Below are 24,905 nucleotides of genomic sequence, written 5' to 3'. Positions count from 1 at the left end.
CTTAGTGCAAGGCTCGGAAAGAGAGCCGAGACCTGGGCACAGCTCAGTGCAAGGCTCAGACAGCGAGCCGAGACCTGGGCACAGCTCAGTGCAAGGCTCAGACAGCGAGCCGAGACCTGGGCACAGCTCAGTGTATGGCCCCGGGATGCCGGGGCAGGCTGTGACCTCCCTGCAGCCTGGTGCGTGGTCCCAGGGTCCGGGGGTGGGCTGGGACCTGTCCCCATCCCGGTGCACAGTCCAGGGAGCTGGAAGGCAGGATGAGCCCTGGAGCAGCTCGGCGCAGGGACTGGTGGGGTACAGCAATGCCACAGGACAGCGGAGGTGCCCAAGCTCCGGCAGAGCCGGCTGGGTTTACCCACAGCCAGCGAGGGGCTTTAACCACCCACACATTCAGGCAGCTGCTGGAATCCCTGAGGATTGTTTACTGCCTGGTGTTCATAACCTTGTCCCTTTTGGATGCTGATCAGCTCCTGCCTCCCTGGTTTGGGTGTTGTGTCGGTGTGTAACGAAATGCCCATCTCCAGCCCCAAAGCTGAGCCGTGCAGGGCTCGATGTGGATCCAGTGCTGGGGAAAGGCAGCGTTCCCAGTGGGCCTGGTGATTGGGCAGCCAGATGACCTGATTCGGTTGTTATGCTCTGTAATCTGGAGCAGACTGCTTGTTTTCTCTCTCTGCTGCTTTCTCCATTTGTAAGATACAGGTGCTAACACTTAGGGCTGGTTGGATATGCAGGAAAGAAGCAGATTTTTCCATTCTTGAGACGGCTTTTCCTTATCCTTGTTAGACTACACATCAGACCGATCTTGCTCTGTAAACTGCTTCTCGAGGTGGTGGCTGAAAACAGAGCAGATTTTTATTAGCTGCTTTGCAAAACAGAAATTACGAGGGGGATGACAACACTGAAGCTTGCCCTAGGCAAAAAGGGGAAAGAGGATGTTGGGGCCAGGCTAATTGGGGCCATACCTCTTCAGACTGGAATGAGTCTGGACTGAATATTACCCATCCAAACAGGTTTTAGAGCAAGAGGAGGAGCCCAAGACTGGCTGGAACTAATTTACTCATTTCCCTCCCAAAGGCTGACCCGAAGACCTGTATCAAGGAGTTGCACAAGGGGAGGAGATAGAAACTGGAAGCTCTCTGAATGTGCTGCCCGCAGACTTGAGGCTTCTCTGGGGACTCGAGATGACTTCTCACAAGAGATGCTTTCAGGAGGGGTTGTGCTGAAGACAGAGCACTGCAGCCTCTAACTGGGACAGCTCCTGCTGGTCTGGAGCTGAGACCAACTTCCCTCCCTCCCTTTTCCCTTGGAGATGTTGCAGAGATTTAATCTGACCTCTTCCAGCTCACCTGAAGCCTGCCGTGGTGATGATCCCACAGCCAGATCCGACCACCAAAGAGAAGAGAATCGTGCGTTTGAAGCTGGGCCGTCATTGTAACTGAACTGGAATTTACTCCCTGCTTGTGCTCCTGCAACGAGTGTCCTTCTTCTGCTTGTCTGTGTGTGTTTTGAGCCACTTCTCCCTGATCTCGTTTGGAATTCCTGAGCTTTTCACGCTGAATTTGCCCATGGCTTTCCTGATGAAGAAGAAGAAATTCAAGTTTCAGACGAGTTTCACTCTAGAAGAGCTGACTGCCGTCCCCTTTGTGAATGGGGTTCTGTTTTGCAAAATTAGGCTGCTGGATGGAGGAGACTTTGCTAGTTTATCTACCAGGTAAGACCCTCCCTGCAGACTTGCTGCCTGGCTCTGCTTCTTTCCCTGGTTATTCATCCCTTGAGCGGTTTAGCATATGGCCACCACTTGCTTACCCCTTGATGGGATTTTAATAGTTCTGTTGTAGGGCCCCACATGCCACATCATTCTCTGGAGCGGGGGAAGTACATAGCTGGAGAGCTCTGAACCTGGGTGGTGTTGGCTGATCCGAGCTGGATTGAATTTTTCAGAGATGAGGGGAGGGAGCGGGAGGTCACTCCCCTGAAAGGGGCTGAGGTTTGTGGGTTAAATCCTCTCTTATATTTTTCCCCTCTCCTTGCCCAAGTTCTCACACACTATTTCAGACCCTGTGCTGTATTGCCTTTGTGTCTTACTTGAAACTCAACTCTGTAGAAAACTGTATCTAAACAAATCAACCCCTCCCAGCTTTGCTCTCCCACTTTGATTCTGAATTTGTGCTCTTGGTAAGGGTGGAAGTAGCTTGCTTTGCATTGCAAATTGCTGTGCAAGGGAAAACTGCTGCCTGGAGTCAAAGTTGTCAGTGTTAAAGACCCAGTTTATCTCCTTGAACTGATGCCATTGCATCTCCCAGTTTAGAGCAGCAGTATTTTCTGTGTGATCTGTCATGTTGGGATTGTTCTGCTCCACATGTTACAAGGCTCTGCCATCGTGTATTGGCGTTTCTCTGACTCCTTCAAGCAGGTCTGTCCCTAGTCTTGCTACTAATTGCTAATAAAAACTTGCTTTGTTTCTAACTATGCACACAGATTATCACCAACAGTATGCAAACACGAATTCCATAACAGCCCAGACTTGCTTTCTGCCTCAAGATGTGAAGGAAGCCTTCAGTGGTTTTCAAAACTTGTTTTTTTGCTTTCCTGAGTGACTGCTCAGTTTTAAAGGTACAGGATTAGTTTGTGCTGGCTGTTAACTGCTTTATCCCAGGGCTAAAGTCTGGTTTGGGCTGGTTTTCCTCTTTGTGGTGCTGCGTGCTGAGCTTTCTCGTTTCAGGAGAGATTTTATTGGGCAAGCATAAAACATTTGTCTTGCAAACAGAAGTGGTAGGGCATTGCTCAAAGCTTGGGTTTTTCTTCCAGAGGCACGATGCAACCTCATCTGAAGTTTGTAGAAACCGTGGGCGTGGAACACCTCCAAAAATGGACTTTGAATTAATTTCTCTTTTGAAGAAAGTCTGTCAAAAAAGCTTTTCCTCACAGTGTTTCTCCCCTGGGGCTAGGTCCTTGGGTTTGGTGGAAGCAGCTTATCTAAGGAATTCAAACAGTATGTGAACTTGGAAAGAAATTAACCCTTCTGCTTCCTGGAGTCACAATAAACTGAGTTGCACTGGAGGGTGTCTCGGGAAAAGCCTGTGCTGAGAAATGCCCATCTCCCTCTCCCTGTTGTCTCTGAAAGTGGCTTCTGGGAGCCTTTGCTGGGGTTTGCTGGTGCTGCCAGCCGTGTGGGTTGTTTTCTGAGCTGGCTGGGGTTCAGCAGTTCACTCAGCAGAGCGCGTTGCAGATGTGTTCCAGCAGCAAAATCATCTGTAATTCAAACCAAACACATAAACTGCTCTCCCTGGGCTTGATTGCTTCAAAATGAGCAAAGAGGAAGTGGGCTGGGGGGTTTGCTGCCTTTCCCCCAACCTGTCTGGGCTCTAACTGAAAGCACATGGAAACCTGCTCCTGCTTGAAAAGTTACAGCTCTCAGTGGCACTGAGTCATTTGACCTTTTCCAAATATTTTCCCTGTTGCAGTTAGAGAAACTTCAGGAGGGATGAATTTCCAGGAATGGTGAGGAGAAGAGTTACCATGTGGAGAGGCTCCTGGATCATGCCTCTGTGCTGATCTAGTCATTTCCATCGCATTTTTTGATACTCTTTGGATCTAGGGAAAGATTAAAGTGAAGGAGATGCTGTGTCCATATCGTGTTTGAAATCTGTACATTATTTAGGGTCTGTGATTGTTTCTCGTCCCTGAAATCAACCACTTCCAAAACCGATTTTGTTCGAGGTTGTGATGTCTGGGAGGTCATCTCTTATGAGCTGCTTATGTACAAAATCTGGTGTTTGCTCTGCAATTGATTTGGGCTGCTTCTGTGGTCTGTGGCAATCAGAGGTTTGTGGCTGTGATGGAGCTCTTCCTGACCATGAGTTTTCAGAGAACTGATCTGAACAAGGTGTCCCACATCACCTGGAGTCTTTAAGCAGAGGGGAGAAGTAGGTATACAAACTCTTCATAGGACACACTAAATCGTTTTTTTTTCTAGCTATGGTGTGGAATGAGAAGTGTTGTCTGAGAATATAAGAACCTCCAGAGACGGATTTTTCACATTATTTGCAGCAAACTTACCTGGCACCTCGTGCATGTGGCGGGAGGTGGGACTGTGATATACCCAGGGAGTTGCCAGGTGACACAGGGTTCATTTGACCTGCTCACAGGTTTACTGCTGGCTCCTGTCAGCCCGTCCTGGTCCCAAGTCCAGTTCAGCCTGGGTTGCACGTACCTGCCACAGCCTGGTGCTGTGGGTCTGATGGGGCACACCCCAGGCTGGGACTCCCTTCCCAGGCTGCTCACACCCCCTCTACCCAGCCTGGCTGAAGGGGAACCTGTCTGAAATGCATTAAGACTAAACATTCTTAGGAATTCAAGGCTCTCTGGAAAAGATCCAGGTCCTGTCAGCACATTCAGCTTTGGGGATCTGCCTCTCTTGGGTTTTCTGGTTTTGTTTTTTTGTTATTTTCTTGCAAGCAGGTACCCTTTTTCCATGCTTCCCGTGCTCAGGCCTTGCATTAAACCATGTGATTAAGTGACTGAAGTTATAGCTCTATATATCCTTTTGCTTGTCCTTTCCCCTCCCTTTGTAAACTCTTCTTACACTGTGGTGGCAATTCTGAGGATAAAACTCCCAGGTTTCACTTTACAGTGCTCTGCACAAAAAGCATCTGTTGTCTGTGGGTTTATCACCTTGCTGTTGGATTACAGAAGCTGGGCTTCTGAAAATGCATCTGTGCCAGGTGTAGACCAGGCAGATGCTGTATTTCCCCACAGAGAAGTGCCAATATATTCCTTGAATATTATTAGTCCAGATACCTAAATAGCACAACCGCCAGTGAATTCAGTTGCCTCCCAAGTACCTTTAAAAATAGCAGGCACAGAGCAGTAGGGATGTGTTCATGGCAACCGTTTTTGTGAAGCAGATGGGCGGCTGCATTTTGTACCAGTTTGAAGCTTTTTGGGGGGTTGTGCAGCTTTGTTCCTGGAGAGATGATACCACGAGCTCAGTGGGGAGTTTCCGACCGGCACAGGCAGCAGCCTGGGTGCCCAGATGAGAGCCCTAAAGCTGCAGGCTGATGTAGGACACACATGTACATCTTTGGGTATCCTGGAAGAGGAAGACTTGGTTAAATTCCCCGCTCTGTGCTTGCAGTGTTGGTCCTGCTGAGTGACAGCCAGATGCTCTGTGCCTCGGTGCTGAGTGATCTCTGGCTGCGTGTTGGCAGCGAGCGTTGCCGGTGCACGATGTGAAGGAAGTGGAAAGCCAGGTGTTATCCACAGACTCCTGACACTTCATCCTACATTGTTCTGTTAGCCTGCCAACAGTTTTCACTCTGGTATTTCTGGATTTGAAGGAAGGGATCGTGCTCTGAAATCCCCTGTCTGACTTCAGAGGAAAGACTGTTTTGCATGAGTTGAGCAACTCTGAGGGCATTTCCCACCTTCCTTATTGTCTTCTGAAGGCACCTCAGAGTGTATTTCCTTTGAGACCATGCTTTTCTAAGCATATGCAGCATTTCAGCTTGAATTTGTGATCCTGCCACTCCTGCAGCAGTTCTAACTAAGGAATGTGGCTTGTCTCCTGCGACCCAGCCCTGCTTCCACGCAGGCTTGATCTGGGAAGAGCTGACCCTGTTGGGGTGGTCTGACCTCCCAAGTATGTCAGTGCTGCAGCCTGAACCCAGAATGTTCTTAGCCTTGCAATTTTTGAGTCAGTATGAAAGGCCACTTCCTGCACTGCAAACTTTATTTTTTGGGGGTGTAAAGCTGCATCCAAAAAGCCAAAGGAAATGCTGGTATTTGGGAAGGCACCACACTGACAGCTCCCTGTGGACTGAGGTCAGCTTTTGTGTGAGTGTGGCTCTGTCATCCTTGTGTGGGCACAAATGACCTGAAGCTACTTGCTTTTGGCAGCTGGTGGGATGCAAAGCATTGTTATACCGTGGTGATACACACAACTTTTTCACATAAATAAAAGGGAGAAGCATTGCCCTGCTAACACAGGGCTTGGTGATTCAGAAACCTTTGTGAAGGGAGGTGCAAGTCGTGCCACCTCCAGAATTTGGCTCTTGGTGGTGAGAGTTAAATCAGCTACTTCACTGTCTTCACATAAATAGTCATTGTGCCTGATGTTACAGGATCCTTCAGGTAATTAGGTTCATAGTGTTTGACTTTTTCAGACTGGAAAATCGTTAACTGTTTGTGTAATCAGAGACTGAAGGACTGATTCAACCCGGTTGAAATGTGAATCTTCACCACTGTCTGCCTTAAAACAAAGATTAGGTAACTAAATAGTTTCTTCTAGAGTCCTCAAGAGGGAAGAAAACTGTAGTGAAAGGAGGAGATCGCTGGCTGAGTTCTGCCTCTTGATTCCAGTGCAATTGCTCTGGTTTAGTAGAGCAAAGAACTTGGTTGTGGCTTTAAACCGTTCTCCCAGTCCCATATTTTAGGACAATAGGCTCTATCCTCTGCTAGGGCATGGGGTGTGACAACACATTTTAAAAATACTTTTATTGCAAACATGTCTGAAAATGTAGACCTTCCCTGTGCATACATATATTCCTAATACACAGATCAAGAGAGTGAGTTTTAATGTTCCAGAGCTGTTTCACACACTAACATCCTTCCTTCCTGGCAGAGCCTCAGCAATAGGCTCAGGGTGTTAATGGAGAAGGGATTTGAACACAGCCTCTAGAAGTGATTTGCAATCAAACATACCCTATTTCAAGATAATATTGTAGCACCTGCAGTGCCTTGCATTCTGAAACAAATACAGAGAAAAGAGACAGCGAAGATGAGAAAAAGGAGGTTCATTCCAGAAGTGTAGCTAAACGTAGGTGCAAGTTGTGAGAGCAGAAGCAGTGGATGAAGTGGAACCTCTGGCAAGTTGGGGGTGTTGGAAGAACTGCAGAAATGATAGAGCACCACACAAACCAGGCACAAACTGTCTTAAGCTGCACTTTGAGTTTGCAGCTTCTGTCACCTTTCCTGGGCTCTGGCAGCTACACCTGCCCCAGCCAGTGTGGGTTGATTTGCTTTGTGCCAGACTTGCCTCTTCCTGTCACCACACTGGGGCCTGTCACAAGATTGGCAGAATTATGTCAAAACTTTCCTTCCACGGGCGCTGTATCCTGTTGAGTAAAGAACAGTCTCTGTTCATGGTCTGGCTCTGCCCTGCCTGCTGTGGCTCAGGCAGGGGCTGCTCTGTTGAGCAGAAGCTGTAATCTAAAGCCCTGTAACCGATCTGCTGTGTGTACAGCATCAGTAAATACGTTTGGATACAGCCGGCTTTCAAACTTCCCCCTCCTCGACGATTCTGAGCTGGCATTGCTTTGACAGCTGACTCTTAGCAACAGCCTTATCTGTGTGGCTTAGGCAGCCCTTTGCTCAAAAAATTACTCACTGAAAATTAATGTTCTACTCGGAGATTTGGCCACCTTGATTTGCAGGGTGACGGTACCATCACCTCTGGCTGAGGACAAGGGGAGGTAGAAGAGGGTGGCCTCCCCCTCCTTTAAGACATGTATTTATTTCTGAAGTAGAGGGAAAAACCTAAATGGCTTCCAGTCTGTTTATTCTTTGTGCTCTTGAGCTGCCATCAGTGTTGACTCTAGCTTTGTAGCTGAATTTCTGAGGAATTCATGCGTGCCTTCGGCAGCCTGTGGTCTTGCTGCACAGCAGTTGGTATTTTAATAGGCCATAAGTTGCCCGTGGCAAGTTGCTCTGGTACCAGTTTCTAGATGAATGAGGCAGGTAAAGATTTATTTCTTATTATTATTTTATTGCAGGAAACTACATCTGGTAGTGTTTCAGGAAAGAGCCCAGCGTGTCCCTCAGATCAGAAACCTCCCTCACTTCAGGGCAAGTGTGTAATCTGTCAGGATGGGATGGTGAGGCCTCACAGCATCCACCTGAGCGTGGCTCTGTGGGGTCTCATCCGTGAGAGGATGGGCGGATGTGGCTCTGTGTGTGACCTCCCTTTTTCAAACAGGATGTGTTCTGCATCCTCTGTGGGCTGCCAGTTCTGCACTTGCAGCCTGCTCTGAAATGGGTCTGAAATTATTTCATAGCTGTGGGTTGTTGTAGATTAAACTAGAAGCCTTTAGGAGTAGCCTGGACCAACATCTGGATCTGCCCATTTCTTCTATAGCATTCTGTGACTTTGTATCAGTAATCTGTGCTGCAAAGGTGATGATTTCAGGTGTTATTTCAGGATTTGTTAGCCCACCTCAGTACCAGCTGCTTGCTCTGCAGGGTTAGAGACTTTTTTTTTTTTTTTTCTCCTTGGAGTTTATTCATATTATGCCAAGTGCACTTGCTGGGAGACACGATGCACTTCGCTGTCGTAACTCCAGACTTGGCATCACGGTCCCTCTGGTACCATACAGTGGGACTCGGCATCTCATTTCAGTGCCTGGGTTTGAAAAGCACTTCCCACTGGACAAACAGTTGTGCCTGTGTTCACTGGATGAACAGCCTTCTTGTTTGGTGTATTCTTAATCTGATGAGCAAGAAAGGCAATTGTTGTGTGGGATTCAAAATCGCTGACGGCCGTGGATGTTGTTCTCACGTGCTCCCCGTGGGTCTCCCGTGTGAGCTCAGTTGGTAAGGCCAAGATGAGGAGATGGGATGGAGTTATGGGGATGAGGAAGAAAATGCAGAGGAAGCACATGGAGACTAAAGGACTGGGAGGAGGCAAGTGTGGAAGAGACAGGATGCTCCAGATTACCAGTAGCATATACAGTCTGTATAGGGGCTGCACTCCCTGAGGATGGAAAGTAGCTGAGCTGGCAAGAGAGCAGGATTAAGCCTTTCCTTTAGCTGGATTTATCCTACTTCACTGGTGAGAGAAGGCCTTGAAAGAAGTCTCATGTTGTAGTAGGAGATGGAACTGAAGCTAAAAATACTTTTACAGCTGTATGCTGTATTTTAAATAAGAAATGAACCCTGAAAGCACTGAGAGGGAGGAAGGAAGAGAGTGTGTGGATTTACGGTCCTGGAAGGGCTAGAAAGCTGCAGCACTAATTAGTAATGCAGCTTTAGAGACCTACAAAACCATCACCCCTGCGTGTGGTTGGTAACTAGCCTGAAATGTGCTCTCTGAAATAAGCAACTAAAGCTAGAAAACTTTCTTTTGGAGCTTCCTAGAGCTACATGTTTGCTTCAATGATACAGGTTCCATCTCTTACCTTTCAGTGTACCAGATCTTTTCTGTGCCTTTCAGAAATTACCAAGCACTATTCTCCAGTCTGGCTTTGCAATGGAAAAGGAGCTCAAGGAACCTGTAATAGAAAACCCTCTTAAAGGGACGTGGCCTCAGGGTTTCAATTTGAGGTAGTCACATACCTCCATTTTGCTTCCAGAATAAAACTTTGTATGAAATGACTGTGGCAAGATGTTTCACTAATGGGTATTGGGTTAATGATCAACAGAGGCTCCCTCAGCCAGCTGCCACATGAAGGACTGGTCAGCACACGCCTTCCTGTGCTCCTACCTGTCAGTGGAGCTTCCATTCCTCCTGAAATGCAAGCTGTGAGTGTGAGGAGCACAAAACAGGCAGGACAGAGTGAGCCCTGAAAAAGTTTTCCAACCATCTTGTTCTCTGTCCAGTCACTTCTGTTTCCACTCTTTAAGGGGTAATATTGCTCATCAAATTAAAAACACAAATGGCCAAGAGAGGAGGAGGGAAAGGGTTGCCTGGAAAAACTCAGACATAGAAAATTAGTTCTTTTTTTTTTTTCCCCAGCCTTCTGTCAGATTCTTTGAGGCGTTATCTGTGCTTTGCAACAGCAAAGGTGAGGTTGGGTGTGGTATAGTGGTGTTCAGTGGATTTTTGTTTGCATCTGTCCAGGCTGGGGAGAGGGTTTTCAGCTTGATTGTGTTTTCATCATGCTTTTTTCTCCTGCTACTTCCTGTTCTTCCCATCCTCCCTGTGCCTCCATATCAAAGAATATGAGGGAGGCATGTAGGATATTTATAATTCAGCAATTTTTCCAGAACTGTTAATGCTCCATTGCCCTGGAACGGAGCAATACCATTCCCACTTGACAAAGACTTGCTGTACCCGTCAGCCCCAGCTAGTGCAGCGTCCTGTTTCCAGGCTAAGCAATAAGGGCTCTGCAGAGGTAGTCTGCTTGCCTCTGTTACAGATTAATTATGCAGTAACCCCTCTGTTGGAAAGCTCTTTTCCTGGCTTCTGTCAGTGGCCTGTTCTGGTAACACAAGGCATCTGCATAAATGTTGAATTCCTTTCAAGTGCAGCACTGCTCATTTTGTACCTTCAGCAGCCTGCAGTGCTCCTGCTGCAAGGGAAACTCTGTGCTGTGGAGGGGGAGTGTATTTCCTACAACTGTTTCTGTCATTTGCTGCTGTTCTGCTCTGTTGAACACTCTTTTTGTGCTGTACAGGGAGTAGCTGATCATACTCTGGCTGCTGTTCTCTTTAAGGTCCATTTCTGATGTATTTTTGTAGCAATGCCTTTTCCTGCTATAAGTACAAGTGTGTCTGTTCTGTCAAAACAAACCTGCATGTTGTTTTCCCTCCAAAAGTAATGCAAGCACATCTCCAATGTCATTTGCTCTCAGTAGGGGAGAATCAAGGGAGTGTGTTGGAATACAACTTGTGGTGACAGCCACAGAGGAGGTAAAGGCTCTCTGATCCACAGAAACCTGCTCCTGGCAGTGGGAGCCTGTGCTGACATCTCCCAGGGGCTTAACCAGCACTGACTGCTGCTGCAAAATGCAGAGCTCTTCCCTATTCTGCTTTTAACCAAGATGTAATTTATGAAATTACATTTCTCTGATTAGGACAAGTTGCATCATGAGATATTGGTTGCTCTTAGGAAATTGTTTTTCTGCAGCTGTGGCTCCAGAGGAGCAAAAGCAGCTCTAACTGCTCTGTCTCAGACCCTTTTCTCTCCCCTCTTGCTGGCTCTGTCAGTCTGGCATAACACCAGTTCTGACACTCCCCAGCTGGGGCAGAAGGGAAGAGATTGTTGGGAGAGGCAGAGTTTAGAAGTCCAAGCCCGTCACCAGCAGTACGGAGATGAGTCAGGGGGCACAGGCTTTTCTCAGCAGCCTCTTCTCATTTGCAAACCTCTCCTGCTGAGTGGCCTTTTTGCTGATAAACCCCGACAGCGATAGATATCGATGGAGGGGACATCCAGGGGGAATGTGTTTGGAACTTGTCTCACTAGCCAGTGGTCTGGTTTGTGCTGCTGAATGGTGCCTTTATAAAGGAGCCGTGGTAAAGCACCTGTGTTCATTGTGGAGTGGAAAAGCTGCTGTTAACACATAAAGGGCTTTCTCCTGGACTGTTGCGTTTGTTTTGAGTAAACATGCACTGTATAGAAGTGACTCACAGGGAAACATGTCTGAGCATGGTAGGGTGTTACCTCTTGGGTAACTAAACCTACTTTTAGCACCGGGGTTGACTTGAGGCAGCTTATTTACTGGAGGGCTCTTCAGCATGTTCGAGCCAAATTGCAGTGATGTTACATCACACGGTGTTAATGAAATTATTCCAGAAATGAGCTTGGCCTCATGTGCAGGTTAATTTGCACTATAAAGACTTCTCTGGCAAACTCTCCTGGTTGAAACAGGGTTGATATTGGCAAAAAAAAGTCGCTTAATTATTCTGGCATCAGTGTGTTTTCACGTGCCATAAATCTGCCTTGGAGGCAAAAGGATTTGTCTCTCTACATCACTTGCATTAGGAATGTTGTTCCTAGTCTTGTGTTGATTCCCTTCAGGGTTTTATTTGCCAGATTTACTATCTCAGCAAAGCCTTGAAGTATTGAGCTGACCCACATCTTGATTTTTCTCATCTTAGGGGGCATGTGTGGATTTCTTTTGATTTTGAAAGGTAGAGTGTTTGTTTTTTTCATAAATAGCTTTTTTTCTTCATAAGAGCATCTTGTTTTGAAACACAGCTTTCTTGTATCAGGGAGTTGTAGCCATGTCTTGTGCCCTGTGTAGTGGGGACATTATCAGAGTTCTCCTTGATGGAGTTTATGTTGCTGTCTTTCTTCACTGGGAATTTAAATTTGGTCAGCAAAAGGCAAATCTGGAATCTCTCAGAATGACAGCTAGCACTTAGGGGATGAAGAAAGTTTATAAATACACCAGCAACGGATAATCAGTGTGTCTTCATTTTACATCTGTGGTCTGCCAGAAGTGAAAAGGCTTTCTAGAAAAGCTACAGTGTGATACAGAAACATGTTTTGACTCTGAAATGTGGTGGATTATTCCACCTTAATCTTGTAAGCGTCTGTACAGAACAAACCTTAGAGGTTTTCTGAAGCATTTGGGACCTTATGAAACTTTGATTCCACCATCTGTTAGAACCAGAGGGGAAATTTGAATCGTGCTTTGTCCAAAGGGCCAACAAACCCTTGGAAGAGTTGGGATTTTCCCCCCGCTCTTTTAACTTTTGTGGGTTTTACTGTGCAAGTGAGTTGGTAATGAGCCTGAACACCCCTCAACCCCCCAGTAGCATGGAAGTCTCTCAGCTTGGGGTTTGCTCATGCCCCTGTAACTCCAGCTGGCTTGGCTGGAGGTGCAGGTAAGAGTTCATAAGCAGTACCTTAGTTAAGTTTGTCCCCATACCTGTTTTATGCACTGAGCACTTTTGATTGTTCAGAGGTTGCAGTTGTGGAACGTTAGATCTGAAAGGTGTTTATGCCCAGAGTTAGACAAGTTCTTCAAAGCGTGCTGGGCGTGAACTGCAGGGTAGCCCAGTCTGGGGCTGGGACAGCACATCTGGGACAGGCTGGAGAAGGCAGCACCAGCACACAACAACCTCAGCAAGGTAGCTGGTGGTGACCTGGGCAGACTCAAGTGGAATCCAGTGCAGACCTGCTCTTGTTTCTTCTGGAACTGAAATCCTTGTGAATTTGCTTAAGAGAGGAAAGCACTGGTGGTGGGCTGGGCAGCCTGGCACATGGCTTGCTCTTGGCTAATCCAGCCCCAACGTAGTCTATCGGAACAATAGAAGTAGGAGTCGGTGTGGTGACTCAGTGCATGATCGGAGTTCAAAAAAAGCAAATGCGTCTTTCAGCGTTCAATACGTACGTTATTACAGACTTGTGCCCTAGTGACTGAGTCATCTATCCAGTTATTCCATTCTCTGCACTAAAGAGTTTGGTGGTTCTTTGCTTGTGATGTTTTTGCTCCTGGCACACATCCCTGGCCTCAGACCAAAAGGAGCTTGTGCTCTGTAGATGTGGCAAGAAGTCCTTGGATATGTGCTGCTCTGTGTTGGTCTACCTTCAGCACAGTGTGTAACAGTAGATGTATTGCACAGCATTTGCTCTTACACTCCCTTCTTGGCCTTGTTTTCCTGATGTCCAGCTTTTCTTCTTTGCTTTGAGATGACAGACTGTAAATTACAAATACCTCAAAGCACAGTGGCTCTGCTGGGCATGTCCCATCTGCACAGCGCCTTGTATTGTCCCTCGCTGCTTTGCAGCTGAGTCTGTTAGAATTATTTCCCCATGCCTTCTCCCTGCTCCACCCTTGTTCAACTCATCTGACTTGTTCTATAGCTTAAGTTTTAAAGGGTCATTTTTCTGACTTTTTTTTTTCTCCATTTGGCACAATTTTTATTTCTTTATGCAACTTCTGCTGTAGCACTCAGTCACCAGCTGAGCGCAATTTTTTAGTAACCTCCATTGTTTCTTTTAGTATTTTTAACATAGTTCATGTTAGGAGGAGATTAAAGGTTTTAAGATTTAGATACAAGGAATGATTGGAAATATTTTTTTCTAGAATAACCCCCAAAGGTTTTAAAAGCCCTGGATGTACTGGAGAGTTTGGCTGCCCAATACAGTGATCTGGAGTACATGGGATGAACTGCACTGGAAAACTCTTGCCTATGGGACATTGTGCATGAGGTGCAGCATTTCATGTCTGTCACTTATAAAAGACACGTGTCTGGGTGCGCGTGACTGGAGTCCAGACATAACTGAATTACTTTCAAAGAAGCTGTTAATACACAACTAGGAATGCTGATGCTCGAGGCTTTTCTACTGGTGATTGACTGACTGCCACCCCAGTTTTCCAGGAGGTATTATCACTCCCTGGCTTGTACTGATGGACCTTTATCAAGATTGATCACTGCCTTGGAGGGAACTGTAACATGCAGTTCAAAAGCTTTACGGAAATAGGCTTCTTCTGGAAATGAGGTTAAAACCATAAAAAGTCAATCCCTTGCCTGGTAGATACCAGCTTATTCCTAAGGAGGATTTCTAAATCATTCTTTGAATCCTGTTTTTCATTCCATGCTCGCCTGGTTGTTTTTGCTCCAGTTCTTTCCTCGCCTGCTTTTGACATACTTGGTGCTGTCGTCATCGTCCCCTGTCCCCCAGTGAAGCTTGACTGCTCCTTACCTTGGTTTCTCAGCTGTGGCTGAGGTTTCTTGCATTAGCTTTTTTCTTTCCTGTGCATTTGCCATTAATCCTTTTTCCTGTATTTGTCTCATGTACAGTCAAATAAGGATTATGCAGGCTGTGCTGTTAACTGCATCAGCGGAATCTGGTTTTCTGAGCTGACTTTCCCCTACTCTTCCTTCCCTGTTCACTCTTCCCCCGCTTCCCCAGCTGCCAGTGAACAGCAGGAGTGGATGTATGTCCATCTCCTGGTGTGAGACTGTGGGACATAGCATGATGAAACCCTTCAGAAATTTTTGGAGGGTTCATGTTCCCTCCAAAAAATGCTGGGTCATGTGACTGCTTCGTTCTTAAAGCGTTGTTGTTCACATTTGGCATTTGGAGAGCCCATATATGTGACTGGTGTAGTGCAAATGAAGAATTAAATGGCTGTAAGCTGATGCCAAGAGGGAGGTGTGGGTAGGTGTCCCTCTCCATCATGGGCCATTGGAATGGGTCTGCTGGGAATTCAGAAGTTAATTTTGCAAGCAGGTGGTAGATGTGGTGACTTTACTGCCGAACCCTTGCTTAAAACACTTGCAGCGCTTTAACATCCAAATAAGACTTGTTTCAAATGACAAAGGCTTGCTCAGTTCTCTCAGTGACACAGGCTGCATCATCTGTCTCTGAGCCATTTTTCCATCATAACTGCTCGTGTCTCCTGCACAACAACCAGCACTTGTCAGCTGGAGAATACGGGGTTGTTTGCAGAGGGGGAGACGTCCAGCTCCTGGGGTTGGCAGTTGTTCTGCTCAGTGATGTAAGCTCAGGCACAGAGTAACTTTATTGTGGGGAGCTCTGTGCAGCCCTTGCTCTGCTTCTGCTCAGGGAAGGCAAAACCCCTCCATGTAAACTTGCTGTAAAGCATTTCTCCTCCTCCAGGTTGGATGGATGCCTTGGATTTCACGCATTGTGTATCCAGCTGGGTTTTATGATCCTGTGTGATGTTCCCCAAGGAATATGGTGTGTCACCTCTCATTCTTGGGATACATTTCCATTGAGCTTCCCAGCACTTGTTACTGCATCATGTTTGCTTCTGCTTTTCTGCCTGTGTATGAGCTTGACAACAAAATAAAATGGATTATGGCAGCTCTAAGCTTTTACTGATGTGACCCATTCCTGTGCTATCTGTCCACGGTGCATCTTGCTCATTGTGGATTTCTCTCCTTTTTCTTGCCAGGCATCTGGATGGCAAAGCCTCAGAGCTGCATTTTAATTTTATAACATGTGAAGTGCCCTGTCCTAAGCCCATTATTTGGGGATACCTGCAGATTTTGGATCCTATATCTAAACCAGCTAATGGCTAAATGAGGGCTTGCTTTCTATTATATATGTAGATTCACCCACATTTGTAATTTCTGTGTTTTATAGGCAGTGATCAGGCCCTGTTTTTGTAGCACAACCTGCTGTGTTGGTAGGATGGAATATATTTTGGTGTGCTGTGAATGCTGGGGTGTGAATATTGGTTCCTGAGCATCTTAGAAAGTCAGTTTTGAAACAGGCTTTTCAGGGAATTTTCCTTGCCCTTACCAATGGTTTTTCTTACAGCTTTGCACTAGAAAACCTGGTTAAAATAGTAACTGTCTTCTCTAGACCATAACACAGGCTTTGCCAAGCTAAGGGAGTGTCAGTGATCCTGCTCTAATTGAGCCTGTGGGAGGACTGGGGAATAGATGAGACTGTTCTTAGGGTGGTCTCTGCAGCTGAAAGAGAGCTGTGTAAAGAAATGCTGTAGAAGATGCCCTTCATGTGCAACCTGCTGAAATAACTGGATTTTTTGTTTCTTTGTCCCCCTCTGTGATTGAGGGGATTGTACCTGCATTGCTGAAGTTGTGTTACCTTCCTCCCCAAAAGACTCACTGCTGGTGTGTCAGGGCCCTTCAAGGGCTGCTCTTCAACCCATTGCACTTAAAAGAATCTGAGCTGGGAGTTGGCTTGGTGGCCTCTGTGAAATGGTTTTATCTTTCCTGTGCCTTATCAGATGAGCTGCTGCTACTCCTGCTGCAGTGGTGAACCAGTGAGGAGGATGCAGAGCGAGTGAGCAGGAGGATTAGTTCTGCTTGAAGGCTCTGACACAGATCCACATCTCAGAGGGGGGACAGCGAGCATGTGGACTGACCATCAGAAATAGGAAGGCTTACCCTTCCCCTTTGTGTAGAAGAGGAGGAGAAAATCTGAATAAGAAGCTCTGTATGTGTGCTTATCTATCTACTGTCTCATTTAGCCTGAGGTTTTCCCACATCTGCTCCCGTGCACGAAATGTCAGACTGAGACACGCTGCTCTACTGAAACATTCAGCATTAAAAAGCTATTTTTTGCTGTCATTGCCCTCCCAGTAAGGCTGTGGCCTTTTTATGACACACTGTCTTACATGTGACAACTGCCATAAAGTAAAGGTGAGACATCAGCTTTCCTAAGTGCTTCAGCAAGGCAAAAGTGTTTCAGCGAGTGGTGCATTGGAAGCTTGATACCCAGTTGGGCACAACTCAGCCCTCAGTCTGTAAATAGAAGTTTTAATCTCTGTTCTAGTGTTTCATTAGCTAGGTTTTCATGTGGGAGAGAGGGAGCCCAAGATAGCACGGGTCATATACATGGCCTTTTTCTAGAAGTGTTTGCTTTAGCCAGCTTGGATTCATAGGGAGCTTTGTGGCTTTCTGGAACAGTGCTATTCTGTCCACGGCACTAAAATCACAGTTGGTAAACAGCTCCTCTTTAAAATCTGTTCCTCGTGTGTTCTTCTACCTGTCTCCAGAGCTGTGTGTGAGATCTGAACACAAAGAGGCCTTGGAGGCTTCACCAAGCTCACTGCTGCTCCTCTAAAAGCAGGTAAAGTGTTGGGTTCCTGCTGTGCGTGGTTCCCATTACTTGGATTCACACAATGCTATGGTGAAACATCTCCCAACTGCTCTTTTTCTGGTAAACCTTCTTTCAGGGGGTAGGATGGTGGATAAGAGATGCAAAATACTGTTCCTCTGACTGGTCACAGAGCTGGAGGTAGATGAGCAGCTCCAGGGTTGGAAGACCCAAGAAGCTCCTTCTGAAACTCCACTTTCCACAAAAGCTGCCACAGGGTTGCATCAGTTTATTCTGAGGAGATATATTTAGGTCTTGAAGAGTAATTACACAGCTTTGAATAAGTCTCAAGTCAGAAGAGGGCAAAGCTTAGCTTGGCAGGGATTCAGCCTTCTGGGAGTCTTCTTGCAAAATGGTCCAGGCAGCCTTTTTTAAAATAAAACTTCTGAAGAAGACCCACTGAATTGGCACCTGGTACCAGGCATTGGTCTGAACTATTTCTGGCTCTCCAAATACAGAGTAAAACTTAAAATTAGACACTTCTGGTTTTAAGCTGTGAGTTTCTGCTTCACTTTTAGTTGCCTTGTGATTAGGATGGAAGGAAACGCCTCTCGGTGCAGCCCTCACCACCCTTCTTGTGTGTTTTTTGTTTCTGTATGATGGTTCCTAATTGTACATCAGAGAATATTCTAGGGCTAAGTACAAAACTGCTCATCATCTGAGTTCTCCTTTTTTTTTTTGTCCCTATTTTAGTGTTCTCTAATTACCAGCCTGACGATAGCTTGGTGGGAGGTGGATAGGCAAAGCCCATTGCTTCCCCACATGCCATCTTTTGGAAGTGTGGAATTAATTTTTAAGAGTTTGGTTTGAAACAATAGAGCTGTCCCTTGCTTGTCTAATGATACAGACCCAGCCTCCACCCTTAAGAGCCACTCTTTAAAGTAAAAAAAAAAAAAAAAAAGAGGTTGAAATTCATTGTCGAATGATTGTGAAACTTGTGACTGGAGAGCAGCTCAGCATTTTATCTTGTAAACTCCTTCTCACCCTGTGCAGGCTATTCCAAAGACATAAAAAGCCCCAAGCTATGCTGCACCTGCAGCTCGGGTTCGTGTTCACTGTTCTGTGGGTAACATAACCCCCCCCAAATCCTTTCCCTAATCCCTTGCACTGTGTGGTATCTACGGCAGTTTTGGGAAGCCAACACACATCCCTAATAAGAAGCAGAATGTCTGTTAGCAGAGCTTTTGCTAAAGGCAAATTAGCTATGAAGCTCTTTATTACTAATCAGTACTTTTTTGCCGCGTTTTGAAGTAATTAGCCTTCATTGGACTTAGCAGCATCCAGCAGATGCTTAATCATGGCTGCATTGTAAAAAGAGTGAGAACTCCTGAGTAAGGAAACTCGTGCTGCAGCAGCCCTTGATGATCCCACTCACAGAGCAGCTTTGGGATCTGGGAGCTGGAGCTTAGTCCCGTAAATACTCACTTTTGCAGGAGTCGGAGCTCTGAGCAGGGCTGAGAACAAGGTGTGTGAACTGTGAACAGTGTGCTGTTCTACCTGTCTGATTGAACATCGTTCACTTGTAGCTGCCTTCCAGCACTCAGCATGAAGCCTTGCTCTCTAGAAACCAGCAATTCCTTTCTAAAGGCACCTAATGCAGCTAAAATATTCAGTGATTTCTGCATCCTCAAGTGTTTTTCCATTCTGTTGAATTCCTTTTTTTCATCTGTGCCTGAGTTTTCCTTCCTTTAGGTCATTCGAGATACCTGCTACTGAGTCAGGTTTAAGGCACCCACATCTGAAATGTAACTTGCCTAATTTGGCTGGCTCGGTGAATATTTTATTATAGGCAAAACCTTTTTATTCCCTCCGGAAGTGTTTATTCTCCTGTCTGAAAGAGCTGGAGTGAGTTGAGTGGAGCAATGAGAACCAGATCTCATCTTGAATTAATCCCAGATTCAAAGGTATTTTTGGCACTTAGATGTCTTGCTTTTCACTGACTTCAATAGCAAGCCTGAGTTCTGTCTGGAAGGGGTTTAAGTTCTCTACCTTGAAAGAATTGCTGCCTTCTGTTTTCTCTTGTTTTAAGGAGGGATGATCAACCTTTATCTGCATTACAGAGGATTACAGGTTTCAGTTATTTGTCAGCAACTCCTTTTCTGTTCTCTGTGTCTTGGCCAGCAGATTCAGTCCCACAATGTCTCAGAGGACCAGCAGGGACCTTCTGGCTTGGGATCCAGTCCCTGGATTTGTCCTGTTGGGCTCAGCTCGAGGTTGCAGAAGGGCTGCTTGGGCTACAGCTTCTGCCCCTTCCTTCCCAGGAGGAGAGTTGAGGCACTACCAAGGCTGATCGTTCTCCCCTTTGCCACCAATCCCTTTGGCCTGCACCATGCCCGGGTCAGAGGGTGGGAAGCCTCCCTTTCCCTGCGAAAGCAAACAGTTTATCAGGTGCCCTTGCCCCTTAGTCCTGTGCTAGGAGGAGAGATAAGAGCGAGATGTAAACCTGCTTGCTCACAGCCGTCAGCAGTGCCTTCCCTTCCTCCCCTGGCCTCATTACTCTGAGAACTGACCTGGCTGAGGGCCAAGCTCCGAACCATAAATGGATCAGGTCCTGCAGAGGCTCAGTGGGCAAACCAGAGCTCTGTGGAAGGACCCACATGCCTTGTTTCCAGGCTCCTTTTGAAAGGTGAAATCCAGCTTCCCCTGAGGGCTCTGCAGCAGCCAGAACTGTACCTGAAGCAATTCCTGTGCTCGGGAAGGCACCTTCTCTTCCTCCTGCAGGCTCAGGCAGGAGCCATGTGCTTCTCCACTCGCCCTGGAGATTAGGATAGGCTGATCAGAAGCTGTGCAAGCAAAACCACCTCCTCCCTGGCAGAAACTGCTTTGCATCTGAACCCCCCACATGATTGGAAGTGCAGTGTTTGCTTGGCATAGCCCTGTCTGCCTGAACCCAGGAGCATTTCCACATGTGTTTTTGTCCTCCTTCGAGCTGGCTGTCCTCACTGGCTTCCTCCCAGCATGAGAAGCAGGGAAGGACAAACCATCCAGGACACACAGCACGTTCACTGTGCAGAGGCTGTACAAACAGGCATGCTGGAGGAAGATAAGCTCGTGAACCTTCAGCCCAGTTGGGTTACAGAGATTGGCTCCATCCACGCCGGACGGTGAATGAGCTAAACCGGCTCAACAGGAAATGTCAGAGAGCTCGTGAGAGTTTTAAAGGCAAATTCTGCTGATGAGATGATTAGTCTGCCTGTAACCTGGGTGGATTTTACCTTTATTGACTAGTGAAAAGCTTAATGGTACCGTAACGCCCTTGTGTGGCGCCGTTTTGGGTGGTGTGGACCAAACTGTGTTGCGCAGGATCTTTACAGGCCAGGATGCCAGCCATTAAAAAAGGTACTTAATAGTCGAGACTGATTTGGCTTTGTACTTTTATTTGAAGAATGATTTGTTTGTTGTTTGTTTTTTTTTTTTCATTCTCACAGAGAGGAAGTTCAGGAAAACTGTGTCCGCTGGAAAAAGAAATTCACCTTTGTGTGTAAAATGAGTGCCAACCCCGCCACAGGGCTCCTGGACCCCTGCATCTGCCGAGTGTCTGTCCGTAAGGTGAGCACCCAGCTTCTGCTCCTGGCAGGGAGTACCACCAGTGCACTGGTGTTGGTTACTGGGTGCTTTTTGTCAGCAGGAAAAATTGCACGGGCTGTGGTGGGAAGGAAGGATTGTTTGGGCCAGGACGTGCTGGAATGGAGCCTCTCTGTCCAGCAAGGGTACTTGATGGAGGGTGGGAACAACCAGGGTCGTGGTAGCTCTTGAGAGACAGAGATTTGTGAATCCTGAGAGCAGATTCCAGGATTGAGTTATGTCTTTCCCCCTGTTTCCCCAGCACATATAATAGCAGCTTTTCCTGTTTGTTTTGTCTCCCATTATAGGAGCTGAAGGGCGGAAAAACCTACTCAAAGGTAAGAGCACAGAAAGGGCAAATGTGGCAGAGTGATGATGGCCTTGTCTCCTGTTAGTCCTTGACACCCATTAGAAACCAGTGACTGCTGAGTGAAGCAATCTGGAGAGATGCTCATTAGTTCTGAGTTTAAGCCTGAGTTAAGAGAGTTCCCAAAAAAATCCCTTGCTAGGACAGGATCCAGATTGCACTGGATGTGGATTTGAGACAGGGGTTGGGAAGATGATCTGCATGTCCTCAGACTTTGGGGAAGTTCTGAGTCAGATGTGAACTCTCTGGCTTCTGGAAGCGTCTCCCTAATAAAGAAACACAGACTCCAGTTCTGTTCTCCAGAACACAGCAGTCAGCTGGGGCTGGGTCAGGCACTTCACTGCCTTGTGAGTGCAGGCAGAAACCTACAGCAGGAATCACTGCCTTCCAAAGCACAAGAGACACTGAGGCAAAAACCAAATGGATCAGCAGGGATCTTAGTTTTGGTTTGTTTCCTCCTCATTTTCTTGCCTCTGCTATGGAACAGACAATGGGCCACCCCCTTCTCTGCCTTGTGCTGGATCAAGAGACAATGTTGGCTTAGAAGCTGAGCTCACACAGTGCCCGAAATCGTGTTTGTTTGAAAATGAGTCACTGCTGCTGGTTTCTAATAAACAGATGCTCAGGTCACGCACAGCCCTTGAAGAATTTCTTCTCATCAATATCCTTTCTGAGACCATGGAGGCAACTGGTTGTGAAGGGTGCACTGCACTCCTATGAACTGCTGTGCTGTGTGAGACAGGGCAGTGTGGCTGCCCACACTGTTCCTTTTTCATTGCTAATTAGGACATGGTCTCTAGGGCCATCAGTTTCTCTTTCACTAAATTCACGCTGTGGGGAGGTTATTCATTCTGCAGGGCTGCCTGTCCAGGGAGAGCAGCAGAGCTGGAGGAAGAGACATGCCTCTGAGACATAGTAAATCCATCAGTCTGTGCCTCCCGCAGCGTCCATCCTCAAGCTTTCCACAGTGTTTGGAAATGCAGAATTAAAGGAAGCCTGAAGGCATGTTTCCATGGTGGAATTAACCTGGACTCTTATTCAGGCCATGTTCTAACCTACTTCCTTTTTACTCAGTTATGTTTAGTGGCATTTAAAAGAGACCTCCTTGCTCCAGCCCAGAATTTTAGACCAAATCTCACGTGCTTTTCATCTCTTGTGCTGGTATCTTGCTTGGTCTTCTGCAAAGAAAATTGATGTGTTCTCCTAAAAGATGATCCAAGCATTTCAGCAACTTAGGCACAAGGGATGTCACACCAAAGAGGGTGATTGCAGTCATGCCCTATGGACCAGGCTTATTCCAGACAGGCCCTCATGACAGGACTGACTGATCTGGGCTTCCCAGTGTTTCTAGCAGAAGTCTGTGGTGTATGTCCACGCAACTGTTTTCCCATTTTAAACCAAAATAAGTCCACACCTTTTTGAACTATCTTAATTCAGCTGAAAACTCCTCGAATCATGGCAGCAGATGTAGAGGATAATGCAACTTGTGAATGCCCTCTGTAGAGGCTGAGAGTGATGGAGCTGTTTGTGCTCCAGGCAGAGTTTCCACTGACTTGCACACCTTTGGGTTTGACGTGAATGTCACCTCAGTGTCAGGGGTTATGGAGCGGAAGACAACAGGAAGGACTGATAAAGCGGAAACTCTTTCCTCTGAGCTGGAAGAAACACTATCAGCTGGCTGGAAAACTGAGGAAACTATTCTGAAAGGTTATATCTGAAAACATCCTTTTGTTAAGGGATCTTTCCTCTATATACTGGGAGTCTGCTTCCTGAAAAAGCTTCTGACCTCAGCACACCGTGTGGGTCGCTGGAGGGTTCTCCCACACTCTGACGTCGATCTTCTTCAAGAAGTTAGTGCTGTGGTGGCAGAAAAAGGAACTGGGTCTGGGCCACTCCCGTTGTTCTCCTAGTGTGGTTGTTCTGTGTCTTTGTCACAGTGATGGATTGCAGCTCTTTCTGTTGCTTTCTCCTGTCCTGTTTATCTCCAAGAGATAAAAATTTGCTGTTTTTTCCCTTATCGGTGAATAATTAGAAAGCAGCATAGCCCTTGGGTAGAAGAGACAGAGGAATTTCTAGGGCAAGGGCTGGAGAAACACCTGCATTAAGGGAATTGTTAAGAAGGGAGAAGAGAGGGAGAAAGGTTGGGATATATTTTTCCTTCCTTTTTTGCTGATGAAAGGTTCCCTCTCTATCCCACATCTTTTTTTCATTTGCCATCAGGAGTTCCCTTTTGCGATTGGGGTGGAGGAAGCAGCTATGCTAATGTTGGTGCTGTTTCCCCTTCAATCATATATCTTGAGCAGACTGTGGTTTAGACTTTTGATTTGGAGCCGTGGGAGCCAGGGTTCCTGTAGCAATGGCTGTGGTTTGTGCTGACTCCCTATCAGCTTCCACAGTTGACAGAGCACCACATTTCCGTAGGATGGTGCTACTGTTGGGGCTTCCCGTTCAGGTTGTGTCATCCAGCTGTCAACAGTGGGGCAGGAGGAATGTTCTGCAGTGCTTGGAATGACCTGCTGCTGCTCCACCTGTGCTCTGTGTTCTCCTGGGAGCTGATGTGGATGCTGAAGTGACGCAAACTCTCCGTGCTTGGATGGTTTGTCCAAACATGGGGCACAGCATTTCTTCCTGGTCAGATTAGATGAGACACAACTGACTTGTATTCCTAAAGCTCTGCATAAAACAAGCTGTAACTTTTTCTTTGAAACACTCTGTTACTACACCAGGAATTAGGGCAGGAAAACAAAGGTATCCTTCATTGTGTTTGTGTTTACTCCGGAGGCATCAATGCCCTCTTTGAATTTACCTGTGGTCTTCAGCCTTCTGTCACCTTCCCTGTTTGCTTCCCCATTGTTAGAGCAGGTTTAGAGAGCTCACAAGTAAATCTCTCCAAATATTTTTCTTCCCTTCTGCCTGTCAAACATCCCCATTGCTGGTTAAGCCTTAGCAGCATTGAGGAAACTTTGCTCCAGGAGTTCCCCAGCCCAGCAGCTGCCTCTGAGGGGTGAGGCACATGCCCTGCTCCATGGCTGCGGGCTTCCAGCTCCCTGTGCCGAAATCTCAGTTGTTTTTTTCAGGATGGTGTCACTTTCCTCTGTAACAATATCCTTTCATCTCCTGGTTCACATGCTCCACTGCATTCTGGGATGGCCCGATACAAAGAGTGCCTTATTATGTTTGTGTATGTGTGATTCTGTTTTTTCCACATCATTGACCTAGTGCCTTCCATGTCCTTGGTTATGCAACGGCTGCAGGCTGGTTAACACTGTCCTGGCCAGCACCACCACTGTCTGCCCTTCCTCCACACAGGTTTGGCTTCCTGAAGGCCTCCCAGTGTCTGTCTGACTTGGGATTAGGAATGTGACCCTGCCCATCCTCAAGAACAGGGGATCTTCACAGCCACCACTCCTGTTTCTGCCCTTGCTCACAGATGCTCTCTCTTTTTTTGGTCTGTGTGACACCATGTATCCCTTTATTGAGTAACCTTTGTTCTCTCCGGTTCCCCTCCATTGTTTTCTTGGCTGCAGCTGGGCTTTGCTGATCTAAATCTGGCAGAATTTGCGGGCTCTGGATCCACTGTCCGTTGCTGCTTGCTGGAAGGATATGATACTAAGAACACCCGACAGGACAACTCCATCCTAAAGGTACAGCAGCTGCTACTGCCACAGCTGAAATGCTATGACTGAATTCGGGGAAGATCACAACCAGAGT

General features: G+C 46.8%; 1 protein-coding gene across 1 annotated transcript in view; it reads left to right on the top strand.

Moving 5' to 3' along the window:
* The first annotated feature begins 944 nt into the window (after positions 1 to 944).
* The window catches only part of FAM102A (family with sequence similarity 102 member A), a 36,471-nt gene continuing 12,510 nt past the window's right edge, over positions 945 to 24,905 (top strand). The window contains exons 1-4 of the mRNA XM_008920117.3: positions 945 to 1,711; positions 20,692 to 20,812; positions 21,136 to 21,165; positions 24,722 to 24,838. Coding sequence (XP_008918365.1) covers positions 1,566 to 1,711; positions 20,692 to 20,812; positions 21,136 to 21,165; positions 24,722 to 24,838 — 414 coding nt within the window. The 5' untranslated portion in view covers positions 945 to 1,565. The remainder of the gene's footprint in view (positions 1,712 to 20,691; positions 20,813 to 21,135; positions 21,166 to 24,721; positions 24,839 to 24,905) is intronic.

The sequence above is a fragment of the Manacus vitellinus genome, unplaced genomic scaffold (assembly GCF_001715985.3).
Source record: "Manacus vitellinus isolate BGI_N305 unplaced genomic scaffold, ASM171598v3 scaffold_27_pilon, whole genome shotgun sequence".
Lineage (NCBI taxonomy): Eukaryota > Metazoa > Chordata > Aves > Passeriformes > Pipridae > Manacus > Manacus vitellinus.
This window is presented reverse-complemented; position numbering and strand designations above follow the sequence as displayed.